Raw genomic sequence first — 23,111 nt, 5'->3', positions numbered from 1 at the left:
CCGATCTTTTTTTTTTTTGAGATGGAGTCTCACTCTGTTGCCCAGGCTGTACAGTGTATCATCTTGACTCACTGCAGCCTCTGCCTCCCGCATTCAAGTGATTCTCCTCCCTCAGCTTCCCAAGTAGCTGGAATTACAGGCATGCGCCACCATGCCTGGCTAATTTTTGTATTTTTAGTGAAAATGGGGTTTCACCATGTTGCCCAGGCTCGTCTTGAACTCCTGACCTCAAGTGATCTACCTGCCTCGGCCTCCCAAAGTGCAGGGATTGCAAGTGTGAGCCACTGTGCCCAGCCTACAGTAAAGCTTTTGGAAGAAAGCATAGGGGAATCTCCTCACGATCTTGCTTGAGCTAGGCAAAGATTTCTTTAATAGAATTAAAAAGCACTAATTATTAAAAAATTCATAAATATGACAACATTAAGAACTTCTCATAGAAAGATAACATTACCAAAGTGACTTTGGACTTCTCATAGAAAGATAACATTACCAAAGTGAAAAGGAAAGCCACAAAGTCAAAGATTCTTATAATACATATACCCACCAAATTTCTATATTCAGAACATATAAAGAAATCCTTTAAATCAACAATAAAAAGGCAGACAACCCCTTAGAAAAATGGACAAAAGACTCGAACAGGCACTTCATAAAAAGGAATATCCAAATGTCCACTAAAAAACTGAAGAGGTCCTTGTAGTTCATTAGTTACCAGAGAAATATAAATTAAAATCACAATGTGTTACTACCACATATCCATCAGAAAGGCCAATTTTTTTTACACGTGGCTTGCTGTGCATGTTAGTTACGTGGGTATTTCTTTTTATGAAAATTCACTGAGCTATACAATTAAAAATTGAGTACTTTTTTGTTTGTGTGTTATACTTCCATAGTCTGCTTAAAAAACAAAGTCTTTCAATATATATATTTTTTGAGGCAGGGTCTTACTCTTTCACCCAGGCTGGATTACAGTGGCATACTCACAGCTCACTAAAGCCTCAACCTCCTGGGCTCAAGTGACCCTCCCACCACAGCCTCCCTACTAGCTGGAACTACAGGTGTGCACCACTGCATCCTGATAACTTTTGTATTTTTTGTAGAGGCGAGGTTTTGTCGTTGCCCAGGCTGGTCTTGAACTCTTGGGCTCAACTGAGACTCCTGCCTTGGCCTCCCAAAGTGCTGGGATTACAGGAATAAGCCACTGCACCTGGCCAACAATTTTGAATGTCATCTTTTTGTTGTTACTGTCCCCAAAGATACTTTAGAGAATAAAAACAAAATGTTATGTGAAATGAGATTTTGCTGAAGCACCATCTGGAGTCTTGAGGTACAATGGAGGATCCTCAACTATATTTCCATTTCCTATAATCCTAAATCTTCTGAATTAAAATAACTAATTATAGGCCAGGTGCGATGGCTCATGCATGTAATCCCAGTGCTTCGGGAGGCCGAGGCAGGTGGATCACCTAAGGTTAGGAGTTTGAGACCAGCCTGGCCAACATAGTAAAACCCTGTTTCTACTAAAAATACAAAAATTAGCTGGGCATGGTGGTGTAGTCCTAACTAGTTGGGAGGCTGAGGCATGAGAAACGCTTTAACCCAGGAGGTGGAGGTTGCAGTGAGCCAAAATCGTACCACTGCACTCCAGCCTGGGCGACAGAGTGAGACTCCATCTCAAAAAAAACAAAAAATGAAAAGCAAAAGTCATTATAGAATAAAAGGTAAAGAAATAGTCTAGGTAAGTGATAAATGATGCCAGAAAAATTAAGAACTGTAAATAAATATGATAAAAATATATAGTTGTACTGTCTTTGTAATTAGTTTTGAAATATAACAAGATAAAAACAAAAAATAAAAATTAAATAAAAGGAAACAAATGTGGTAAAACAAAGTTTCATAATTCAATATTATAGACTATAACCTTGTAAAATATATATGCTATATACCCCATTGCCTGGCAAAATCAAGCTGTTTTACCACTCAGCATTACATGTGCTATAATTATTCAATATTTTAAAACACAGTACAGTTAAACCATTTTTCTTTAATTTTACTTACTCAGTGTATTGTGGTCTGTGTGAATACCTTGTATAACAGATGTTCTGAGTAATAATTCAACATCAGAACCTATTTTCATTAGCTGTTAAGAAAACCAAACAAACAGAATAAGTCCTTTAGGTGTTTCATATGAATGTACTGTTTTCAAAAATGATAGTTTTACTATAATTTCTTTTCAGGTAATACAGTAGTTTCTCCTTATCTGCAGTTTCAGTTACCCGTGGTCAACTGCAGTCTGAAAATATTAAATAGAAAATTCCCAAAATAAATAATGTATGAGTTTTTTTTTTTTTTTTTTTGAGACAGAGTCTCGCTCTGTCGCCCAGGCTGGAGTGCAGTGGCGCGATCTCGGCTCACTACAAGCTCCGCCTCCCGGGTTTACGCCATTCTCCTGCCTCAGCCTCCGGAGTAGCTGGGACTACAGGCGCCCGCCACCTCGCCCGGCTAATTTTTTGTATTTTTAGTAGAGACGGGGTTTCACCGTGTAGACCAGGATGGTCTCGATCTCCTGACCTCGTGATCCACCCGTCTCGGCCTCCCAAAGTGCTGGGATTACAGGCTTGAGCCACCGCGCCCGGCTAAGTTTTTAATCACATGTCACTCTGAGTAGCATGATGAAATCTCATGCCATCTGCTCCAGCCTGTCTGGGATGTGAATCATTTGTTTGTCCAGCACATCCATGTTGTATACACTGTCCACCTGTGGTCACTTAGTAGTCATCTCGGTTATCAAGACTGACTGTTGCCACACTGCAGTGCTTATATTCAAGTAACTCTTATTTTACTTAAGAATGGCTCCAAAGCACAAGAGTACTGTGTCTAATTTATAAATTAAACTTTATCATAGAAAAGTATACATAATAAAAACATAGTATATAGGATTTGGTACTATCAGAGATTTGAGGCATCCCCTGAGGATCTTAAAATGTATCCCCCAAGGATAAAGGGGGACTACTGTACTGTTTTTAACTTTTTATAACCTTTCCTAGTAGTATAGAAAGCTCAGATATGCATGTATTTTTAACTTTTATCTATCAATTCTATATTTTCTTCCAAAACAGATTTAGAGTATTTTTTGTTACAATGTGTATTTTTAAGTATGTTTAAAATGCACATTTTTGGGAGGGCAGTTGAATCTTTCTTTTATAGAGTTAGATGTTCAGAACACTTGAACTGCAACTTTGGCTGTATCATTAAGTGTATGGCCTTGGGTTAATCACCTCTTTGAGTTTCAGACCTCATCAAATAATAATGTACTTGAGAGACCCTGAGACCCTTTCAGGGATCTATGAAGTCAAAATTACTTTCAAAACACTACAGCCTTCTGCATGGTTTGAGTTGTGAGCAGTAGAGCTTTCTCCATCAAAATACCATTTTTTACTTGACAGAACCACTGACAAATTAAGATTATTCAGACTTAGCTATTTGGCAGACATTTTCTTAGAACAGTGTGTCACTTCAAAGAAAACAACTGACAGCATTTGCTACAATGACAAAACTGATGCTTTCAAGCAAATATCAGAATTCTGGAGAACTCGTATCTGCCAGGGTAAGCTTGACAGCTTCACAATACTTCAATATTTTTTTCTTGCTTTGTTTTTGAGACAAGGTCTTGCTTTGTCACCCAGGCTGGAGTGCAGTGGTGTAATCATAACTCACTGCAGCCTTGAACTCCTGGGCTCAAGCAACCCTCCCACTTCAGCCTCCAAAAGTGTTGGGATTTCAGGTGTGAGCCACCGTGCACAGCCTTAAAGATTTTTCTGATGAGATGGATATTAGTATTGATAGATGTGATTTTAAAATATGTAATGAATTATGAAAACATCTGGAAGATCTGTAGTATTTAATGAACCTGTATTTTCTAAATCATCACTGCATGATGTTACAAAATCACGCATGGGTAAAAAGTCCATTCACAGGGAAATATCAATTAAAGTTCATTTCAATTAAAGCTACCTAAATGAAGCTTTGAGGGCATGTGAGAGAAAATCCCAAGAAGAGGCAACAGCATAAAAACCCTAAGTGAGGAAACTTTTTGGTAAATTCAAGGACTCTCAAAGAAGGGGCTGAGATCGGAAGAGCGAGGGGGATGTGGTTCAAGCTGAGGTGGCAAGGTCAGATCACAGTCTTGTAGGTCATGTTAGGCACTTTAGATTTTTCTTGAATGAGATGAAGAGTCATGGGGTTGTGAGTAGTAGAGTGCTGAGATAAGCCTTTTCTTTCTTTTTTTAAGGTTTATTCTGTCTTTAAAAGTACTGAGAATAGGCTGTAGGGAGTGAGGCTGAAAGCAGGAGGCCCATTAGGAGGCTGTTGTAACAAGAGAGATGATGGTGGCTTGGACTCGGGGATAATGACAGGGAGGATGAGAAGTAGCTGAGTTCTGTATATATTAATGTTTTGAGATTTAAGCCAACAGGATTTGCTATCAGATTGGATATAAGTGTGAGAGAAGAAAAGCAGTCAAGAAAGCACCATGGTTTTTGGTCTGAGCATCAAAAGGAGGGAGCTGGAATTAACTGCCATGGAGAGGGCTGTGGGAGAGCAAAGCCTCACCTCCTGACACCTGGGAAGGGGCTTAACAGGGCAAAGAAGGAGAAAATAATGCGTCTCCCCAGCCAAGTCCTAGATATAAGACTGGAAACAAGGCTAGTTGAGGAACAAGGGATTGGGGGGCCCAGAGGAGATGAGGAGGTGGTCTGCATGAATCCTGGAACCCCCCTCTCCAAAAAATTCCATTGGTCTGACAGATAACAGAGTTGCACATTGGAACTAACCTTTAACTGGGTGACAGAGTGAGACTCCGTCTCAAAAAAAAGAACAAACAAAAAAAGAAATTACCACGTCAAGGTGTAGTATTAAAAAATATTCACAATTATGTGGCTTATGCCTGTAATCCCAGAACTTTGGGAGGCCACGGCAGGAGGATCGCTTAAGTCGGAAGTTTGAAACCAGCCTGCGCAACGAAGCGAGACCTCATCTCTACCCAAAAAAAATAAAGAAAAGAAAAAAATCACAATTATCTAAAAGGCTGTTCTACTCTTTTCCAACTACAAATCTGTGTGAGACTGAATTTTCTTCATATACTTCAACCTAAAAAACATATTGCAGGGGGCTGGGCACAGTGGCTCATGCCTGTAATCTCAGAACGTGGAGAGGCTGAGGCAGGTGGATCACCTGTGGTTAGGAGTTCAAGACCAGCCTGGCCAGCATGGTGAAACCCGTCTCTACTAAAAATACAAAAATTAGCTGGGTGTGCTAGCATGGGCCTGTAATCCCAGCTACTCGGAAGGTTGAGGCAGGAGAATCGCTTGAACCCGGAGGAGGAGGTTGCAGTGAGCTGGGATCATGCCACTGCCCTCTAGCCTGGGCAACAAGAGCGAAACTCCATCTCAAAAAAAAAACACAAAAACAAAAACAAAAAAACCAGTACCACTCTTCTCACTAAATTTTTTTAAATAGTTATTTTTCATAAATATCATGTTATTTTTTAACATCTAATGAAATTATTATTTTAAAATGAATTAATCAATATATATATTTAAAAATTTTCAGTTTACATCTCTAGTTGAGTTACTACAACACTCATTCTCTTTAGTTTCAGTCACTTGCTTTAAATGAAGATAGAATTTCTGTAGGTTCCTGGGTTTGTTCAGCTGCTCTGGCTTTGATCATGGCTATTTCCATGTTCTGTGCATGGTGTACCTTGCTGTATTTTGGTGTTGGCAGACAACCCTGAGGAGGTGAGCCATACCAAGTAAGTGAAGGTTATCTACAGTTGTGATGGCCTTAACTATCAAGTAATAGTTTTTATTTTACATAATCCTTCTATCTTCATTTCCTCTTTGACAAGATAATTGTATAAGTTTTACTGTAATTGAAAAAATTACTGTACCTCTTCTATTTTCTTAGGAGAAGTTTCACTTTTATTATTTTTGAATTCTTCATTTATCTTTATTCTGGCTGCTACAAAGAGAAAAATACATATAGTTACTGTCTGTTGTAATCTATAATTCCTATCTCAATAATTTACACGTTATTCACTATGAATGGCTACTTCTCTAGTATAGAAATTGCCCTCAAGAAAAACAAAGCATAAGAATAAGAAATTATTAATGAAGTCTCTCGGAGAGCTTTTGACAGGGTGACAAGTTTGTAGGTAAACCTACTATAAACCTTTGGCACTCTAATATTTTTTCTTTCACTGATTTTTACTCTCAAATTCATTTGTATACCTACACCTACTGAATTATAATAAATCTACTTCAATGTTTTATTTTTACATATCTAAGGATTTCTATTAAAATGCTTTTTTAAGATGGTAAAATTCAATATACAAGTATGTTAAACTACATACACAAGTATACAAAGATCAGCAGCAAACAGGATATATGTGTACATATATGTAAAATTTTAAGTGTCTTGGCTGACATATAAAGTGAGTGACAAATAAAACTTTTGCTTACATATACCACTGAGAGTTTGATATCATTATAGCAGCCTACTTTGATAGAATCTCACTGGCCTTATTGTGCTGCTGTGAGCATTTAATGGAACAATCCATACAAAGTGCTAGCAAATATGCAACAAATTGTTAGCTGTTCTTATAACTATTCCACTTAAAAAATGTAAAGCAATAAAAATATTCCATGTTGATAATTACTATAAAAACTTCCTTCTATGTTGTGTGTGTGTATATATACATATGTATATATACATATACACGTTTTATATATATATATTTTTTCCAGATGGAGTCTTGCTTTGTCGCCCAGGCTGGAGTGCAGTGGCGTGATCTCGGCTCACTGCAACCTCTGCCTCTGGGTTCAAGCAATTCTCCTGCCTCAAGGGATTACAGGTGTGTGCCACCATGCCTGGCTAATTTTTGTATTTTTAGTAGAGGCAGGGTTTCATCATGTTGGCCATGCTGGTCTCTAACTCCTGACCTCAAGTAATCCTCAAGTAATCCGCCTGCCTTGGCCTCCCAAAGTGCTGGGATTACAGGTGTGAGCCACTGAGCCTGCCTATGTTGCATATATTTCAATACGTAATGTGGTTTAGAGTTTGGACTTTTGAATCAGATTGCTTAGGCTAAATCCCAGGTCACCTCTTACGAAGTATGATGTGGGACAAATATTTTCACATTTTGTCAATTTTCTCATTTGTAAAAATAGGAATTATAATAGCGATTATCTCATAGAAATGTTACAAGAATTAAATCAGGAATTCATGTAAACTACATATAATACAATACATATATCTTATTCATTCAGAAATTATTTTTGATGAGTTACAAAAACTTAAATCCCTGGAAACAGTGGGGACACTTTACCTAGGTGCACTCTTAAGGAGGTTTAGAAATGCATGAGGAGTGGAACTGACCATGAATAACACAGAACCTAAATTTCAGAGCCTGTGACTTCCAGATAAGATAGACACTACTTAAAACAGGGAGATACTGAATTTGGAATCATTTGGAATGGATTCTCTTTCACAGCTGCTCTTTTAGACTGACATAAGACATTAACAACATGGTAATATCTGGCCCTAGAGAGCGTGAAAATTTGATTACGTAACAGAAAGTTCAATGGCGTGAATATAAGGCAAGCAATGATAAACACTGAAATTCTGGTCCCTTGCCTTTTTTTCTGACCCACTCTTTATGAAGACTTGATCTTTAAAAACTTTTCTTTAAGTAGATATTTCTCAAATAAGTGTAGTATAAGCTAATCTTTTAAAAAGACATTAGGGAGAGGCAGTGAAGGTCATTCCCTAAGATGGGTCTTGACCGCACAGGGTTTCTCAGGTAGATTAGTAGTCATCTAAAAAGTAGACTGGCTCCAAAAGGGTAAAGAACATACTTACCTTCTAATGCTCTGACATCACTCTTAAAAACTTGTTGTCTGGTTCTGTGCAGTGTTTTAAAGAGCTGCAAAACCTGTTAAGAAAATCAGAATTCAAGGCTGGGCACAGTGGCTCACACCTGTAATCCCGGCACTTTGGGAAGTTGAGGTAGCAGGACTGCTTGAGCCCAGAAGTTCGAGAACCTGGGCGATATGGTGAGACCCCCATCTCTACAAACAAAAAAAAATTTTTTTTTGACACGGAGTCTCACTCTGTCACCCAGGCTGGAGTGCAGTGGCATGATCTTGCATGATCTTGGTTCACCGCAACCACCGCCTCCTGGTTTCAAGCGATTCTCCTGCCTCAGCCTCCTGAGTAGCTGGGATTACAGGCACCTGCCACCAAGCCCGGCTAATTTTTCTATTTTTAGTAGAGACAAGGTTTCACCATGTTGTTCGTCCATGCTGGTCTCCAACTCCTGACTTCAGGTGATCCACCTGCCCTCGGCCTCCAAAGTGCTAGGATTATAGGCGTGAGCCACCACACCTGGCCAAAATATTTTTTAAAAATTAGTCAGGTCATGGTGGCGTGCACCTGTGGTCCTACTTGGCCTGAGTTACTTGGGCGCCTGAGGTGGGAGGATTGCTTGAGTGCAGGAAGTTGAAGCTACAATGAGCTCTGACTGCACTACTACACTCCAGCCCGGGTGACAGAGCAAGACCCTGTCTCAAAAAAAAAAAAAAAAAAGAAAAGAAAAGAAAAAGCAAAGGAAAATCAGAATTCAGACCTCAAAAGGAAAACACTTCACATTTCACACAAATTATATTACAAGGATTAAACAGTATTCCTTTTCTGTTTGTTTCAAAGACTATTTTCAAAAATAGTTGGTGAAAACCAGGACTTGCCAAAATAACTTTCCTTTGATTATTTATCTCTACATTAAAAACATTTTTAGCCTTATTTACAAAAATAATACAAAGTTCTTTGAAATAAATAAAACAATATAAGGACGGTTAAAAAGTTAGTAATTCTCACGCTAAAAACCAGTCTGCTATTTTACCAGTCTGGTATGTATCTGTTCTCATTTTTCTTAACTTATTGAAGTTTTAACCTGCTCTTAATATCATACACATACATATACAAAAGTAAGAATTTATTGCATCTTAAAAGAGGCCACAGAAGGAAGATGTTTTAGACAATTTAGACAAATTTAATTGCTATTCTTTCTTTTTCTTTTTTTTTTTTTCCTGACATGGAGTCTCACCTTGTCACCAAGGCTGGAGTGCAATGGCACGATCTCGGCTCACTGCAACCTCCGCCTCCCGGGTTCAAGTGATTCTCCTGCCTCAGCCTCCCAAGTAGCTGGGATTACAGGCGCCTGCTGCCACACTCAGCTAATTTTTTGTATATTTAGTAGACATGGGGTTTCACATGTTGGCTGGGTTGGTTTCGAATTCCTGACCTCGTGGTCTGCCCGCTTCGGCCTCCCAAAGTGTTGGGATTACAGCCGTGAGCCACTGAGCCTGGCCCTTTTAATTGCTATTTCATAAAAGGCAAGTGAAATGTTGAGACTTACGAATATTCTGAGTCTATATTGAAAAAAAAAAAGAAAAGAAAAGAGCCTGGCATTTTGGTAAAAGACAGACTGTAAAGAGGCTTTAGTGATAGGCTGAGGTCACTTCACACTCTCAAGTCCAAAAAGGTACTCAGTATTGTTCTCTCAGTATTTATCTTCCTCTACTCTTCTCTATTTTACTTATTGGAGGCCACCAAGTTTCTGAAGCCAGAAATCTGTAGGCCATCCTTTTATTCTACCTTACTCTTGTTGTGGAAACTTTAGGAAGGTCTCTGTAATCTTTCTTATATCCTCTATCAACAAAACCACTTACGTTCAGGCACTCCCCATCTCTTAGACTACTTATAAAGGTTTGTCACTTTGCCACCACACCCTCCTGTCCTCCAGTCTGTTCTACAAATCATATCTGACATTTACTAAGCATACTGTGTGCTAGACACTATCTTAAGTGTTTTACATATATTAGAAAACCTATTACATCAAAGGCAGACATGAAAACAGAAATAAGAAACAGAGCAAAAAATCTTAAAAATAAAACAAAAACGAAGCAGTCATAAAAGACTTCCTCAGAAACATGTTATTGTAGAGATGGAATAGCATCAATGTAAAGCTATAGTAGATTTAAAAAGGAACATTCCAAAAACTCCCAAAAGCTCTTGACTATCAAACAGGTGAAAGCAAGGGTTAAGTTGTGAAAAACTGCCCAGATGTAGAATAAAAGTTCAGAAACAGAAATTGAGGAGAGGGAAGATAAGAAAATTAAGGGAGAAGGCCCAACAGCTAGATTGGCAGAAGGGCCAACAAGAGAGAAAAGAGAAAAGTGAGGGAAGAAATTTTAAAATTTTCACTTAATATTTGGGTAAAAGGGAAGAAAAAAAATTTCACCAAGTAAGGCACATTAATTACAAGATAGAAAGGGTTCCACCAAGTGCTCAACATAAAACTCATAACACAGCACAGCATGATGTAAGTTCAGTGTGATGCTGATGAGAAAAACCTCAGAGAATAAACAGTTCACATGTAAAGGATGGAAAAAATCAGAATGGTACCTGATTTCTAAATAGCACTACTATAAGAAGACAATGGAATAACATATTCAAGTTTTGAAAAAATGTCTGCTTTAGAACACCATAGATACTCACACTATCACTCAAAGACAAGGGCAAATACATATTTTCAGAAATGCAAAGTCTCTTATTGTCATACACACTTTATTGGAAGGCTACAGAAGAATATGCTCCACCAAAATAAGGAAATGAACCACAAAAGGAAAAGACATGGGAACCCGGGAGACAGGTGGTCTAACATGGGAGAAGAAAAGATCATAGGGAAGGACAAATGCTAGTCAACATTTGTGCAGCCAGACTAGAAAGCAACTAGGCAGGACTATAGCAAAAGACTGAATTGCTCCAGAAAAGGTATTGCTAGGAAAAATGAAACTGGTAGACTGGTTTTACCTAGAATTTGGAAATAGATATCTAGGATATCTATTAAAGGATTTTTTTAAAGTAATAATTTTAAAAAGGCAGTTATTAATTTAAAGATGAAGAATTGGGAAAAAATGTAATCATATAATGTACTGAAAGGGCTCAGCTGTGGGTAATTTTTATAGTAATAATAACACCAAAGATGTTAAAGTACTAGGTGCTAGTAGGACTTTGAGGGCTGCTGTTTGCTTTATAGGACACAAATGAGAAAATGTGGTATATACACATCATGGAATACTAAAAAAGAATTAAATCATATTCTTTGCAGCAGCTGCTGGAGACCATTATCCTAAATGAAATAACTCAAAAACAGAAAATCAAATACTGCATATTCTCACTTATAAGTAGGTGCTAAACAATGGGTACACATGGATAGAACGATGGAAGTAATAGACAGTGGAGACTCCAAAAGGGAGGAGGATAGGAAGGGGTTGAGGGTGGAAAAATTACCTACTGGGTACAATATTCATTATTTGGGTGATGGGTTCACTAGAAGCCCAAACCTCACCATTATGTAATTTACCCACGTAATAAACCTGCATATGTACTCTCTGAATCTAAAATAAAATTAAGAAAAATAAAAACAGTCAAAGGATTTGAATAGATATTTCCTCCCCCCCAAAAAAAACCATAAATGGCCAATAAGCCATGAAAAAATGTTCAATGTCATGTGCCATCCGGAAATAAAAATCTAAACCTCAATGAGATACCATTTCATCCCAGTAGAATGGCTACCATAAAAAAGACAGTCAATAAAAAGAGTTGACAAGGACATGGAAAAATAGAAACTCTTATACATTGCTGTTTGGCATTTAAAATGGTACAGCTGCTTTGGGAAACAGCTTGGCAGATGCTAAAAAAAGTTAAACCTACAGTTATGACTCAGAAATTCTACTACTAGGTATATACTCAAGACAAATGAAAACATATGTTCACACAAAAACATGTATGCTAATGTTCTTGGTACTATTATTCATAATAGTGAAAAAACAGAAATAACCTAAATGTCTATTAACTCATGAACGGGGAAGTAAAATGTGAATTATCCTTATTAATAAGAACTTAATTAGCTCTTAATAAGCTAATGCAGGCTGGATGCAGTGGCTCCCCCCTGTAATCTCAGCCCTTTGGGAAGTTGATGGGGGTGGATCGCTTGAGCCCAGGAGTTCAAGACCAGCCTGGCCAACATGGTGAAACCATGTCTCTACTAAAAAATACAAAAAATTAGCTGGCGTGGTGGTGGGTACCTGTAATCCCAGCTACTCGGGAGGTTGAGGCAGGAGAATTGCTTGAACCTGGGAGGTGGAGGCTGCAGTGAGCCGAGATCATGCCACTGCACTCCAGTCTGGGTGACAGAGTGAGATTCTGTCAAAAAAAACCAAAAACCAAAAAACAAAAAACAGCCTGGGCAACATGGCCAAACCCCGTCTCTACAAAACATAAAAAAATTAGCCAGGTGTTGTGGAGGGTGCTTGTAGTCCCAGCTACTTGGGAGGCTGAGGTGGGAGGATCTCTTGAGCTTGGGAGGCAGAGGTTGTGGCGAGCCAAGATGACACCACTGCACTTCAGGCTGGGTGACAGAGTGAGACCCTGTCTCAAACAAAACACAAAACAAAACAAAACAAAACAAACAAACAAACAGAGAAACACACCCAAAAAAGGCCGGGCGCAGTTGCTCATGTTGCTCATGCCTATAATCCCAGCACTTTGGGAGGTCGAGGCAGGCAGATTACCTGAGGTCGGGAGTTTGAGACCAGCCTGACCAACATGGAGAAACCCCATCTCTTCTAAAAATACAAAATTAGCCGGGCATGGTGGTGCATGCCTGCAATCCCAGCTACTCGGGAGGCTGAGACAGGAGAATCGCTTGAACCCGGTAGGCGGAGGTTGCGGTGAGCTGAGATTGCGCTATTGCACTCCAGCCTGGGCAACAATAGCAAAACTCCATCACAAAAAAAAAAAAAAAAAAAAAAAAAAAAAAAAAGAGCTAATGCAGCTGGTGACTTTGAGTTGAAGTCAATGATAATTTGTCATTCCAAAAATCCTAGGACCCTTAAGAATTATGCTAAATCTACTCTACCTGTGCTCTACAAATCAACAAAACACATCTGTTTAAAGCATGGTTCACTGATATTTTAAGCCCACTGTTGGGATCTGCCCAGAAAAAAAAAAAAAAAGAGATTCCTTTCAAAATATTACTGCTCACTGACAACACACATCATCACCCAAGAGCTCTGATGGAGATGTAAAAGGAAATTAATATTGTTTTCATGACTGCCAATACAACATCTATTTTGCAGCCCCACAGGTCAAGGTCAAATAGTAATTTTGGCTTTCAAGTCCCTTTCTTTTAGACAGGGCCTTGTTCTGTCACCCAGGCTGGAGTGCAGTGGTATGATCATGGCTTACTGAAGCCTCGATCTCCTGGGCTCAAGCGATCCTCCCACCTCAGCCTCCAAAGTTGCTGGGCACACAAGTGCATGCCACCACGTTGAACTAATTTTTTTACTTTCTGTAGAGATGGGTTTGCCATGTTGGCCACGCTTGTCTTGAACTCCTGAACTCAAGCAATCTGCCCACCTCAGCCTCCGATAGTGCTGGGATTAGAGGCATGAGCCAGACTTCTAAGTCTTATTTAAAAGACTCATAAGGCTATAGCTGCCATAGATAGTGATTCCTCTGATGAATTTAGGCAAAGTAAATTGAAAACCTCCTGGGAAGGATTCACCATTCTAGATGCCATTCAGAGAATTCAAGAGAGGAGGTCAAAATAGCAATAATAACAGGCATTTGGAAGAAACTTATCTGAACACTCATGGATGACTTTGAGGGGTTCAAGACTTCAGTGGAGGAATTAACTGCAGATATGTGGAAAGTGCAAGTGAAACTAGGATAAGGAGTGGAGCCTTAAGATGTGACTGAATTGCTGCAATCTCGATAAAACTTAAACGCACGAGGAGCTGCTTCTTATGGATGAGCAAAGAAAGTGGATTGTTGAGTTTATGAAGATCATCACTCACAGCACTTCACTCCTGGTGAAGATGCTGTAAACATTATTGAAATAACAACAAAGGATTTAGAATATTATATAAACTCAGTTGATAAAGCAGTGGCCGGGATTGAGAGGATTGAATCCAATTTTGAAAGACACCCTACTGTGGGTAAAATGCTGCCAAACGGCATTGCATGCTGCAGACAAATCTTTTGTGTGTGAGACAGTCAATCAATGTGGTCACTTTTACTGTCGTCTTATTTTAAGAAACTGTCACAGTCATCTTAACTTTCAGCAACCACCAATCTGATCAGTTAGCAGTCAACATCGACACAGGATCTTTCATCAGCAAAAAGATTACAACTTTCTGAAAGCTCAAATAACTGTTAGCATTTTGTAGCAAAAAAGAGTATTTTTTATTTAAGGTATGTACTTCCTTATTTTTTATTTTATTTTTTGAGATGGAGTTTCATTCTTGTTGCCCAGGCTGGAGTGCGATGGTGCAGTCTCGGCTCAGTGCAGCCTCTGCCTCCTGGGTTCAAGGGATTCTCCTGCCTCAGCCTCCCAAGTAGCTGGGATTACAGATGCGCACCACCACGCCCAGCTAATTTTTGTATTTTTAGTAGAGACGGGGTTTCACTGTGTTGGCCGGATTGGTCTCAAACTCCTGACCTCGTGATCCACCCACCTGAGCCTCCCAAAGTGCTGGGATACAGGCATGAGCCACCTTTCCCAGCCAACATATGTACTTTCTAAAGACATAATGCTACTCTACACTTAATAGACTACATTATAGTATAAACATAATTTTATATGCACTGGGACCAAAAAACATGGGTTATTTGCTTTACTTCAATATACACTTTGTTGCTGTGGCCTTGAACCAAATCCGCAGTATCACCTGGGTCTGCCTGTATCTAAAAATGTGGAAGTGGCTTTGGAATTGAGTAATGTGTAGAGGCTGGAATAATTCTGGGTGCTTGATAGTAAAAGCCTGGATTGCCTTGAAGAGATTGTTGGTAAAAATATGGACTTTGCAAGCATCATAGAATCCCAGGGACTGTAATATTGCAAGAGCAGAGAAGATATGTTGCATAGGATTTAAAAAATGAGAAGTAAGTAAACCTAATGTTTTTACATGCTATTTAAAGTACACCATTAGTACAACAAATTAGCATCCCTAATTTAAGAGGACTAGTGTAAGAAAATGTTATCATTATTGCCATAGCACTATTGGAGTTAACATTACCTTGGAGCAGATAAACTTTTAATTAAAATGCAGAAAGCCAGGCCACGGACTGTATTCTCCTCCTTATTTACCTATACTGATTGGACAGATTTAGGCAGTGTAGATGAAAAGTGGATTCTTTGTAGTCAGATCAGTTTGAATCTGAGATTGTCACTTAATGTAAGCTTGGACAAGTAACAGCCTTTTTACCTCAATTTTCTTGAATAATGGATTAATTTTAAGGGTTATAATTTCTGTGCTAGGTTTCACTTTCCTCTTTTTTTTTGGACATAGGGTCTTGTTGTCACCCTTGTTGGATTGGTCACCTTTGAATCTTCCCACATGAAGCATAAGTGCCTTCTATACATTGTAGGCTCTACCAAAAGTGTTTCTGGAATGAATCCTACTTAATTTCATTTGTATCCAAGTTTTCCAACCAAATCCCCACTTCAAGGACTTTTCATGTGCTAGTTGCCCTTTCTGGAATGCTTTTTTCTCTACTCTCGCTAATTTCTAATCAAACGTCAGGTCTGAACTTCCTTGAGAGATTATTTACTTATTTTTTGAGGTGAAGTCTTGCTCTGTCACCCAGGCTAGACTTAGTGGCGCAGTCTCGGCTCACTGCAACCTCCACCTCCCAGGTTCAAGAAATTCTTGTGCCTCAGCCTCCCGAGTAGCGGGATTACAGGCACCCGCCACTATGCCCAGCTAATTTTTGTATCTTTGGTAGAGATGCGGTTTCACCATGTTGTCCAGGCTGGTCTCAAACTCTTGACCTCATGTGATCCTCCCGCCTCGGCCTTCCAAAATACTGGGATTACAGGTGTGAGCCACGGCACCCAGCCCCTTGAGAGATCTTACGTGAAATCCTAGTTATATGCTCACAAAACACTGTAGTTTCAAATCACAGCGTTTATTAAAACTGTAATTAAATAACTGTTTAAGGTCTCTCCACCTGCCAGATTTCTTTATGAAGGCAAGGATGTTCAGCTTATTGCTGCATCCACTATGCTTAGATAATATAGCCTGCTGGTTGTTGGCTATAATAATAGCTATTATGGCTATTCAAAGAAATTTTTGAATGAATAACCCTGAGCAATTCTGTTTCTATTGGTGCTGTGACATTATGTACAAAAGTACACGAGGGCTGCTTGGTGGTTCCCTAAACTGCTTAACTTCACCGTATTATAACAGGCCATTTCCCCATGTTTATGTTTCAGGCAGTGACAACTACAGATCCCAATTGGCCATGCTGATGTTAAACGTTAAAGGACGGCTGCCAATGAGAATTGTGCGCTGGGCAGGAACGTGCATCATGCTTGGGTGTGAGAAATGAATCTGAGACCAGGTAGGTACTCAGAGAGATGATCGGAGCACAGTCACCACATCCCAAGCTCATTCAGTGAGCTCAGGTCTCACCAGACCCTGCTCTGTCTTGCTATGTTACTTTTGACAAGTAATTTTGTTGGGGTTCGGTTTCCTTGGCTGCTAGACTTCTGTGCACCTTCTGTTTATCCGAATAAACTTTTCACCTCATTGAACTGCTGTTGCTCAGGTCAGCCTCTGGCGTCTCCTATACTTCCCAGGGATGTGAAATGGGTCCCTCAGACAAATACTCGGTCTGAAGATGAAAAGACGGCAGAACTCAAGTCGCGGATTTGTATCATGGATAAACACTGCGTACCAAGTTAGTACCAAGAATAGGAACCACACTGGTGCCTCCCGCTCTCCTCCGCACCTGCACAAACCCTCGGAGTTGGTCATCTGGCTTCTCTGGGGTAACATCCACATCCTCCGAAAAGGGTCCGGAGCCCCAGCCTCCAGAGACTCCAGAGAGTTTTCTCAAGGCCGCGAACACACCCTACCCCACTGCATCGTACCCACCCCTTCCCGGGCCCTGTCACCTTGGCTGCCTGTGCCATGGCTCTCCTCACCGCGGCCGCTACCTCCGGAGCAGTCGACTAGCCCCGCCTCTCAGCAACCAATCAAAGACTGAACTGTCCAACTCCCTGTAGCCGCGTTACTAACGCGCCACAACCAATCACCAGACAGCATCTCCCTTTTAGCCCCGCCCTCCTACAAAGGACAGAGAAGGAGTTTGCTAAACGGGCGTTTCCCAAAGCCGTTTGCTAAACGGATGGGAACTGGTAAAATCGCGAGGAGTCCCAGAGCCCAATTACTGGCCAGAAGAGAACGGAAATCACCTGGACGCCATTTTAGTTAGGGGCACAGTTACTTCCGGCGCAGGGATCCTCTGCTAGGCTGACTGGGTTTGTATTTAGTGGATGGCATCGGCACCCGCGTTTTGTTACCACCTGTTTACGGTATAGGATCGTCTGTAAAATAACCTTTATTTTAACGTTTCCCAGTTGCGACTATCTCTTTGGAAATGTGCAGAAATAAAAGCCAAGTCCTAACAACTGACTCCTAAAAATTTTATGCTTATGTTCTTTCATTTATTTCCTCAGAAGTTTAGGTTAAAGTACTCGCTGAAGTTCGCACAGGAGATCTGGGATGCAAATCCGCTATGCCTGACCGTAAAGCCTAGTCTTACCCTTTATATTTTGCCTATTCAACTCTCTTTATTCCTTGGTTTTGCTGATAAAGAGATCAGAAATGGGTAATCAGCAGCATCATAATCAGAAACAATCATAAGGTATTTATTTAAGTGCATTTTAACCTATGACCTTGCAAGCATCAAGAAAAAAACTCTATATATAGTCACATTACTAACGCACCACAACCTTTTCCTATTGTTCCTCTTGCATAATTGTTCTCCTTCCCTACCCCTATAGCCTTTCAGGTTAACTTTTAGGTAAAATTGACTTCTTATTAAAAATGAAAGATCTGGACCAATGGATTTCCAAAGCCCTTTTCCTTCTCTGTGATCTATGTTATTTTAAGGAATTATTGCAAGTCATTCTGAGAATAACAAGATAATCGATTTTTTTAAATTAAGGTGCATTCGATTTGCAGAACATTTAACGTAATGAAGCAATTAAACCAAGTATACTGGATATTGTCTTTTATCTAGGAAACAATAAACTAGATGATCTTGTACCTTGCATTGTGCTTTCTGAATGCTGACAGTGATTTAAAAGATGCCCCATCCCCTCTCCCCCATTTTCAGTGTAGACTCATAGTGCAGCTTCCTGAAAATTCATAACGTATTGTGATGATTTCTTGCTAGCTAGTGTCCTGCATTCAGTTAACCAAAGTCCCTCATCTGCTGATATTTTAAAACAGTTCTATAATGACAGAATCAGTTCAGTTCTGTGGCTCCTCTTAAATCAATCTGCATGACTCCTTTAACTGTTCCACATATGAGGTGGGCTCTTCACTATTCTAGTTGTTCTGGGAACATGGCCTGGTTTGTCTTGTCACCCTAAAATAATCAAAAGGCTAAGGATCCAGTTAAAAGGGTTTATTCAACTGTAAAGTGTGAGGGCAGTCATATGGGAATATGTAGACACCAAAGAATGGTGATGAGTGCTTTCAGTGTAAAGAAAAGTGAAGATCGTTTATATAAGACAAAATGGAGATGCCGAACAGAATTAACAACATTTCAAACAATGGATAACATCTAGATTTAAGATCTTGTTGGCTACTATTGATTACACTCTAAGGTGGTTGCTTAATATTCTATGGTAAAAAAGGTAACAATCACAAGGGTCTACAGCTCCAATATTATGTAGTCTAGGTTTGAAATGAAGAATAGGGAGTCTGATTAATGTATAATATGTCAACACAAAGGTCGGGAAGCAACAATAGTCATGCACCAGAGAAGAAAAACAGCCGTATTACATGACTGAGTTTTCAGGGCTTAACTTTGCCCCCTTGGCTTAATAAATTTGGTTCTGAAATTTCATTTTCTTTTTAAAGTTTGCATCTCAAAGTATAAGTCGCAGAACTGAACAGGAAATTCCAGCATGTTCATCATGTAAGTTCACAGAGCTATGTAGTAGGCAGAATAATGGCCTCCAGAAGATGTCTGTGTTCAGATTCCAGGAATCTCTGACTATGTTATATATGACAAGAGGCTTTGAAGATGTCATTAAATTAAGTATTTTGAGATAGGAAGATTATCCTGGATTGTCTGGTGGACTCAGTGTAATCACAAGGATCCTTATAAGTGAAAGAAGGAAGCAGAGGCAGGGAGAAGTTTGAAGATGTTCTGCTGCTGGCTTGGAAGATGGAGGAAGATGGAGGAAGGGGCCGCAAACCAAGCAAGCCTCCTCTAGAAACTGGAAAAGGTGAGGGAATGATTTCTTCCCTAGAGCATCCAGAAGGAATGCGCACTTGCCAACACTTGATTTTAGCTCAGTGAAACTCAATTTGAACTTCTGACTTACAAAATGCTACCTGTTTTTTGGCTTCTTCCATTTTCTTTTTCTTTTCTTTTCTTTTTTGTTTTTTGTTTTTTGTTTTTTTTTTTTTTGAGAAGGAATCTCCTACTGTTGCCCAGGCTGGAGTGCAGTGGCCAGATCTCAGCTCACTGCAAGCTCCGCCTCCTGCCTCATCTTCCCCGAGTACCTGGGACCATTTTTTGTATTTTTAGTAAAGGTGGGGGTTTCACCGTGTTAGCCAGAATGATCTCAATCTCCTGACCTCGTGACCTGCCCGCCTTGGCCTCCCAAAGTGCGGGGATTATAGGCGTGAGCCATCATGCCCGGCCCAACTCTTTCCATTTTCAAAGCCAATAATGGAGTTTTTTTTTTTTTTTTTTTTTAAACAGAGTCTTGCCCTGTTGACCAGGCTGCAGTGGCGCTATCTCGGGTCACTGCAACCTCCGCCTCCCGGGTTCAAACGATTCTCCTGCCTCAGCCTCCCTAGTAGCTGGGATTACAGGCAGCTGCCACCAGGCCCAGCCATTTTTGGTACTTTTAGTAGAGACAGGGTTTCACCATGTTGGCCAGGCTGGTCTCAAACGCCTTACCTCATGATCGCCCACCTCGGCCTCCCAAAGTGCTTACAGTCGTGACCCACCACACCCGGCTGAGCATTTTCAAATCTCAGACTTTCACCTCTGCCTCTGTGGTCACATTTTCTCTTACTCTTATGCTTCTGTGTCTCTCTTTCACTTACAAGGGCCGTTGTGATTACTTTGGGCTCACCTAGATAATGCAGGAACCTCCCTATTCCAAGATCCTTAACTTAATCACATCTACAAAATCCCACTTACCATGTAAAGTAACATATTCACAGGCTCCAGGGATTAGGACATGGGCATCTTCTGCCTAGCACACTAAGTTTGTGTGATGCCAGTCAATAAGGTTGAAATGGAAAGAAATGAGGTAGAAGCAGCAACAATGGGCCTGATCACACAGAGCCCTATAAGCCAAGGTAAGGATGTTGGATTTTATTCTGTGATGGTATACACTAGCATATTACCAGCAGGAGAGTGACATTATGGTTTATATTTTATAAAGATCATTTTGGGTGCTGTGTGGCAAATTAACTACAATGGAAGCAGAGAGGTTATCCAACTAGGAGCCTTTCAAAGTACTCCAGGAAAGAGATGTTAGGAGCTTGGATTAGAGTAGTGGAAGCAGAGGAGATAAGTGATTAGATTCTAAGTGATGTGTGTTGAAAGTACAGAGAGAAGATTTAAGGATGATTTCAATGCATTTGGCTGGAGTAATTGGATGAATTGCTCACCCAATTGCAGATATAGAATCCTGCAAAAGGAGGTTTTGGTTTGTTTGTTGTAGAGGCAGTCAAAATAAAATCGCAGTGCCTGGTAGCCATCTAAGTGGAGGTGGTCAATAGGCTGTAATGTATGTCACTGACCAGTCTGGAATTAAGGGAAGGGGTAGGTCAAGAGACAAATACTTCAGAGTCACTACTCTACAGATGGTAAAGCCTTCAGATGGAATGAAAGCTGACCATATTTTTATTATCCAAACCAGCACACATTTTAACTTTTTATTTTGACAATTTCAGATACATAAAAGTTGCAAGAATAATACATAGAATTTGCATATGCCTTTCAATCAGATTCTCCAAATGTTAACATTTTATTGTAACTGCTTTATTCTTTTCTATTTCTCCACTTACCTATAGACAGACACTTTTTCTCTGAACTATTTGAAAGTAAGTTGCAGACATGACACCCATAGCCTTACATACTTCAGTGGGGTTTTCCTACAAAGACATTCCCTTGTATCAGTAGTTCTTAAAGTATAGTTCCCAGGCTAGCAGCAACTGTATAACCTGGAAAGTCAGAAACCTAACTTGTAGGGCCCCACCCCAGACCAACTGATTTTGACAATTTTTCTGTGGTTATGAAAGGAAATTAATATGACTTCAAAACTATTATCTAACTTATAGGCATTATTTAGATTTTACCAATTGTCCCAGTAATGTCTTTGATAGCAAAAGTACCAAATGAACACATTTGAGATTAAAGGGAACCACATTCAATAATTTTGCCAAGACAGAGTAGTCGTGTAATCATAAAAGGCAGTTGAGCTCACACCTGTAATCCCAGCACTTTGGGAGGCTGAGGTGGGTAGGTCACCTGAGGTCAGAAGTTTGAGAATAGCCTGGCCAGCATGGGGAAACCCTGTCTCTACTAAAAATACAAAAATTAGCCAGGTGTGGTGGTGCGTGCCTGTAGTCCCAGCTACTTGGGAGGCTGAGGCATAAGAATCACTTGAACCCGGGAGGCAACGGTTGCAATGAACCGAGATTGTGCCACTGCAGTCGAGCCTGGGCGACAGAGCAAGAATCTAGCTTAAAAAAAAAAAAGGCACTGAGGAGGTATACTTTTTCTTAATACGTACACTTAGAGGTCTAGTATGATAACTGGAGTTGTCTATAGTATTTTATAAATGGATGTCCTTAGTGACCTTGACAAGAGGGAAATGGACACAAAAATGAAAGATAAGAAAGCAGACACGGTATGTAGAAAACTCTTTTTTAAAAGGAGCAAAGATATGGAGCGGGATGTGGTAATTAAGGAAGGTTTTGTTTTTTAAAGGTGGGTCATTTTATAAATACATTGTTGATTGCTGCTGGGAAAAAATCCTTGCAGAGCAGTCTAGGGAGGTTTACAAACTACTGATGCCTGGAGCTCATCTCCAAAGATTTTTATTTAATGGATCTGGGGTGCAGCCAGGTTCACGGGGATTTTCAAAAGCTCCCCAAGTGATCTTAATGTGTAGTCAAGATTGAGAACCACCGGTAGAGAGAGAAAAAAAAATCTGAAGAGAGGACTTAAAATCTGCTGCAGCAGCAAGACCTTAAATAATCTAAGTGCTAAATTGCAGCCAGCACCACTTGAATTGTCAAATCTTGTCAGTTACAGTATCCAACTTTCCCTACAAGCGTCCATAGGCAGACGAAGGGTTTATACCAGTAACTCCATTCCCCAGGAGACAAGAAAAGAGGCTAGAAAAACGACTTAGGAATCTCCTTGGAGCTCAAGACCAGGAACTTTCCCCTACCCATCCCTGCTGCAGTTCCTGCGGAGCTCCGGCACGCTGGCCGCTCTCATAGCCCCGGTCGCCAGTGCGCACGCGCAGGATTCACTGGGGCGCAGGAGCCGGGGGACCTGCGCAGGCCTGGCTGCGCCCTCTCGCGCCGCACGCTCCGCGGGTTCCTCCCTCCTTCCGAGCCTCTACCCGGGCCGCCGCGCGGGAGAGAGGCCGAGATGGCAGATGAGATTGCCAAGGCTCAGGTCGCTCGGCCTGGTGGCGACACGATCTTCGGGAAGATCATCCGCAAGGAAATACCAGCCAAAATCATTTTTGAGGATGACCAGGTAGGTACCGTGAACCACCTCGCTCGCCTGCTGAGGTGGGGTATCGTCCGCGGATCCTCGGGTTTCTCGCGGAGGGACAGGAGGGGTCGCGAGTGCAGCGGCAATGGCAGGGGACCTGGCCGCGCTGGCCCAGTGGGCCTCCAGCCAGGGGACAGGGCCCGGGCACT

General features: G+C 40.5%; 2 protein-coding genes across 3 annotated transcripts in view; one reads left to right on the top strand and one right to left on the bottom strand.

Annotated features, from left to right (window-relative positions):
- The window catches only part of LYRM7 (LYR motif containing 7), a 35,040-nt gene that overhangs the window by 11,369 nt on the left and 560 nt on the right, over positions 1-23,111 (bottom strand). The window contains exons 2-5 of one of the 2 annotated variants that reach the window (XM_011951033.1): positions 17,084-17,150; positions 7,918-7,990; positions 5,948-6,018; positions 2,056-2,137 (exon numbers count right to left, since the gene is read on the bottom strand). In XM_011951033.1, the coding sequence (XP_011806423.1) occupies positions 2,056-2,137; positions 5,948-6,018; positions 7,918-7,990; positions 17,084-17,101 (244 nt within the window). In that variant the 5' untranslated portion in view covers positions 17,102-17,150. Of the gene's footprint in view, positions 1-2,055; positions 2,138-5,947; positions 6,019-7,917; positions 7,991-17,083; positions 17,345-23,111 lie in introns of those variants that run through there. The other variant, XM_011951032.1, reaches the window with a different exon arrangement.
- The window catches only part of HINT1 (histidine triad nucleotide binding protein 1), a 6,248-nt gene continuing 5,682 nt past the window's right edge, over positions 22,546-23,111 (top strand). The window contains exon 1 of the mRNA XM_011951034.1: positions 22,546-22,944. Coding sequence (XP_011806424.1) covers positions 22,834-22,944 — 111 coding nt within the window. The 5' untranslated portion in view covers positions 22,546-22,833. The remainder of the gene's footprint in view (positions 22,945-23,111) is intronic.

This window comes from Colobus angolensis, unplaced genomic scaffold (assembly GCF_000951035.1).
Source record: "Colobus angolensis palliatus isolate OR3802 unplaced genomic scaffold, Cang.pa_1.0 Scaffold314, whole genome shotgun sequence".
Classification (NCBI taxonomy): Eukaryota; Metazoa; Chordata; class Mammalia; order Primates; family Cercopithecidae; genus Colobus; species Colobus angolensis.
This window is presented reverse-complemented; position numbering and strand designations above follow the sequence as displayed.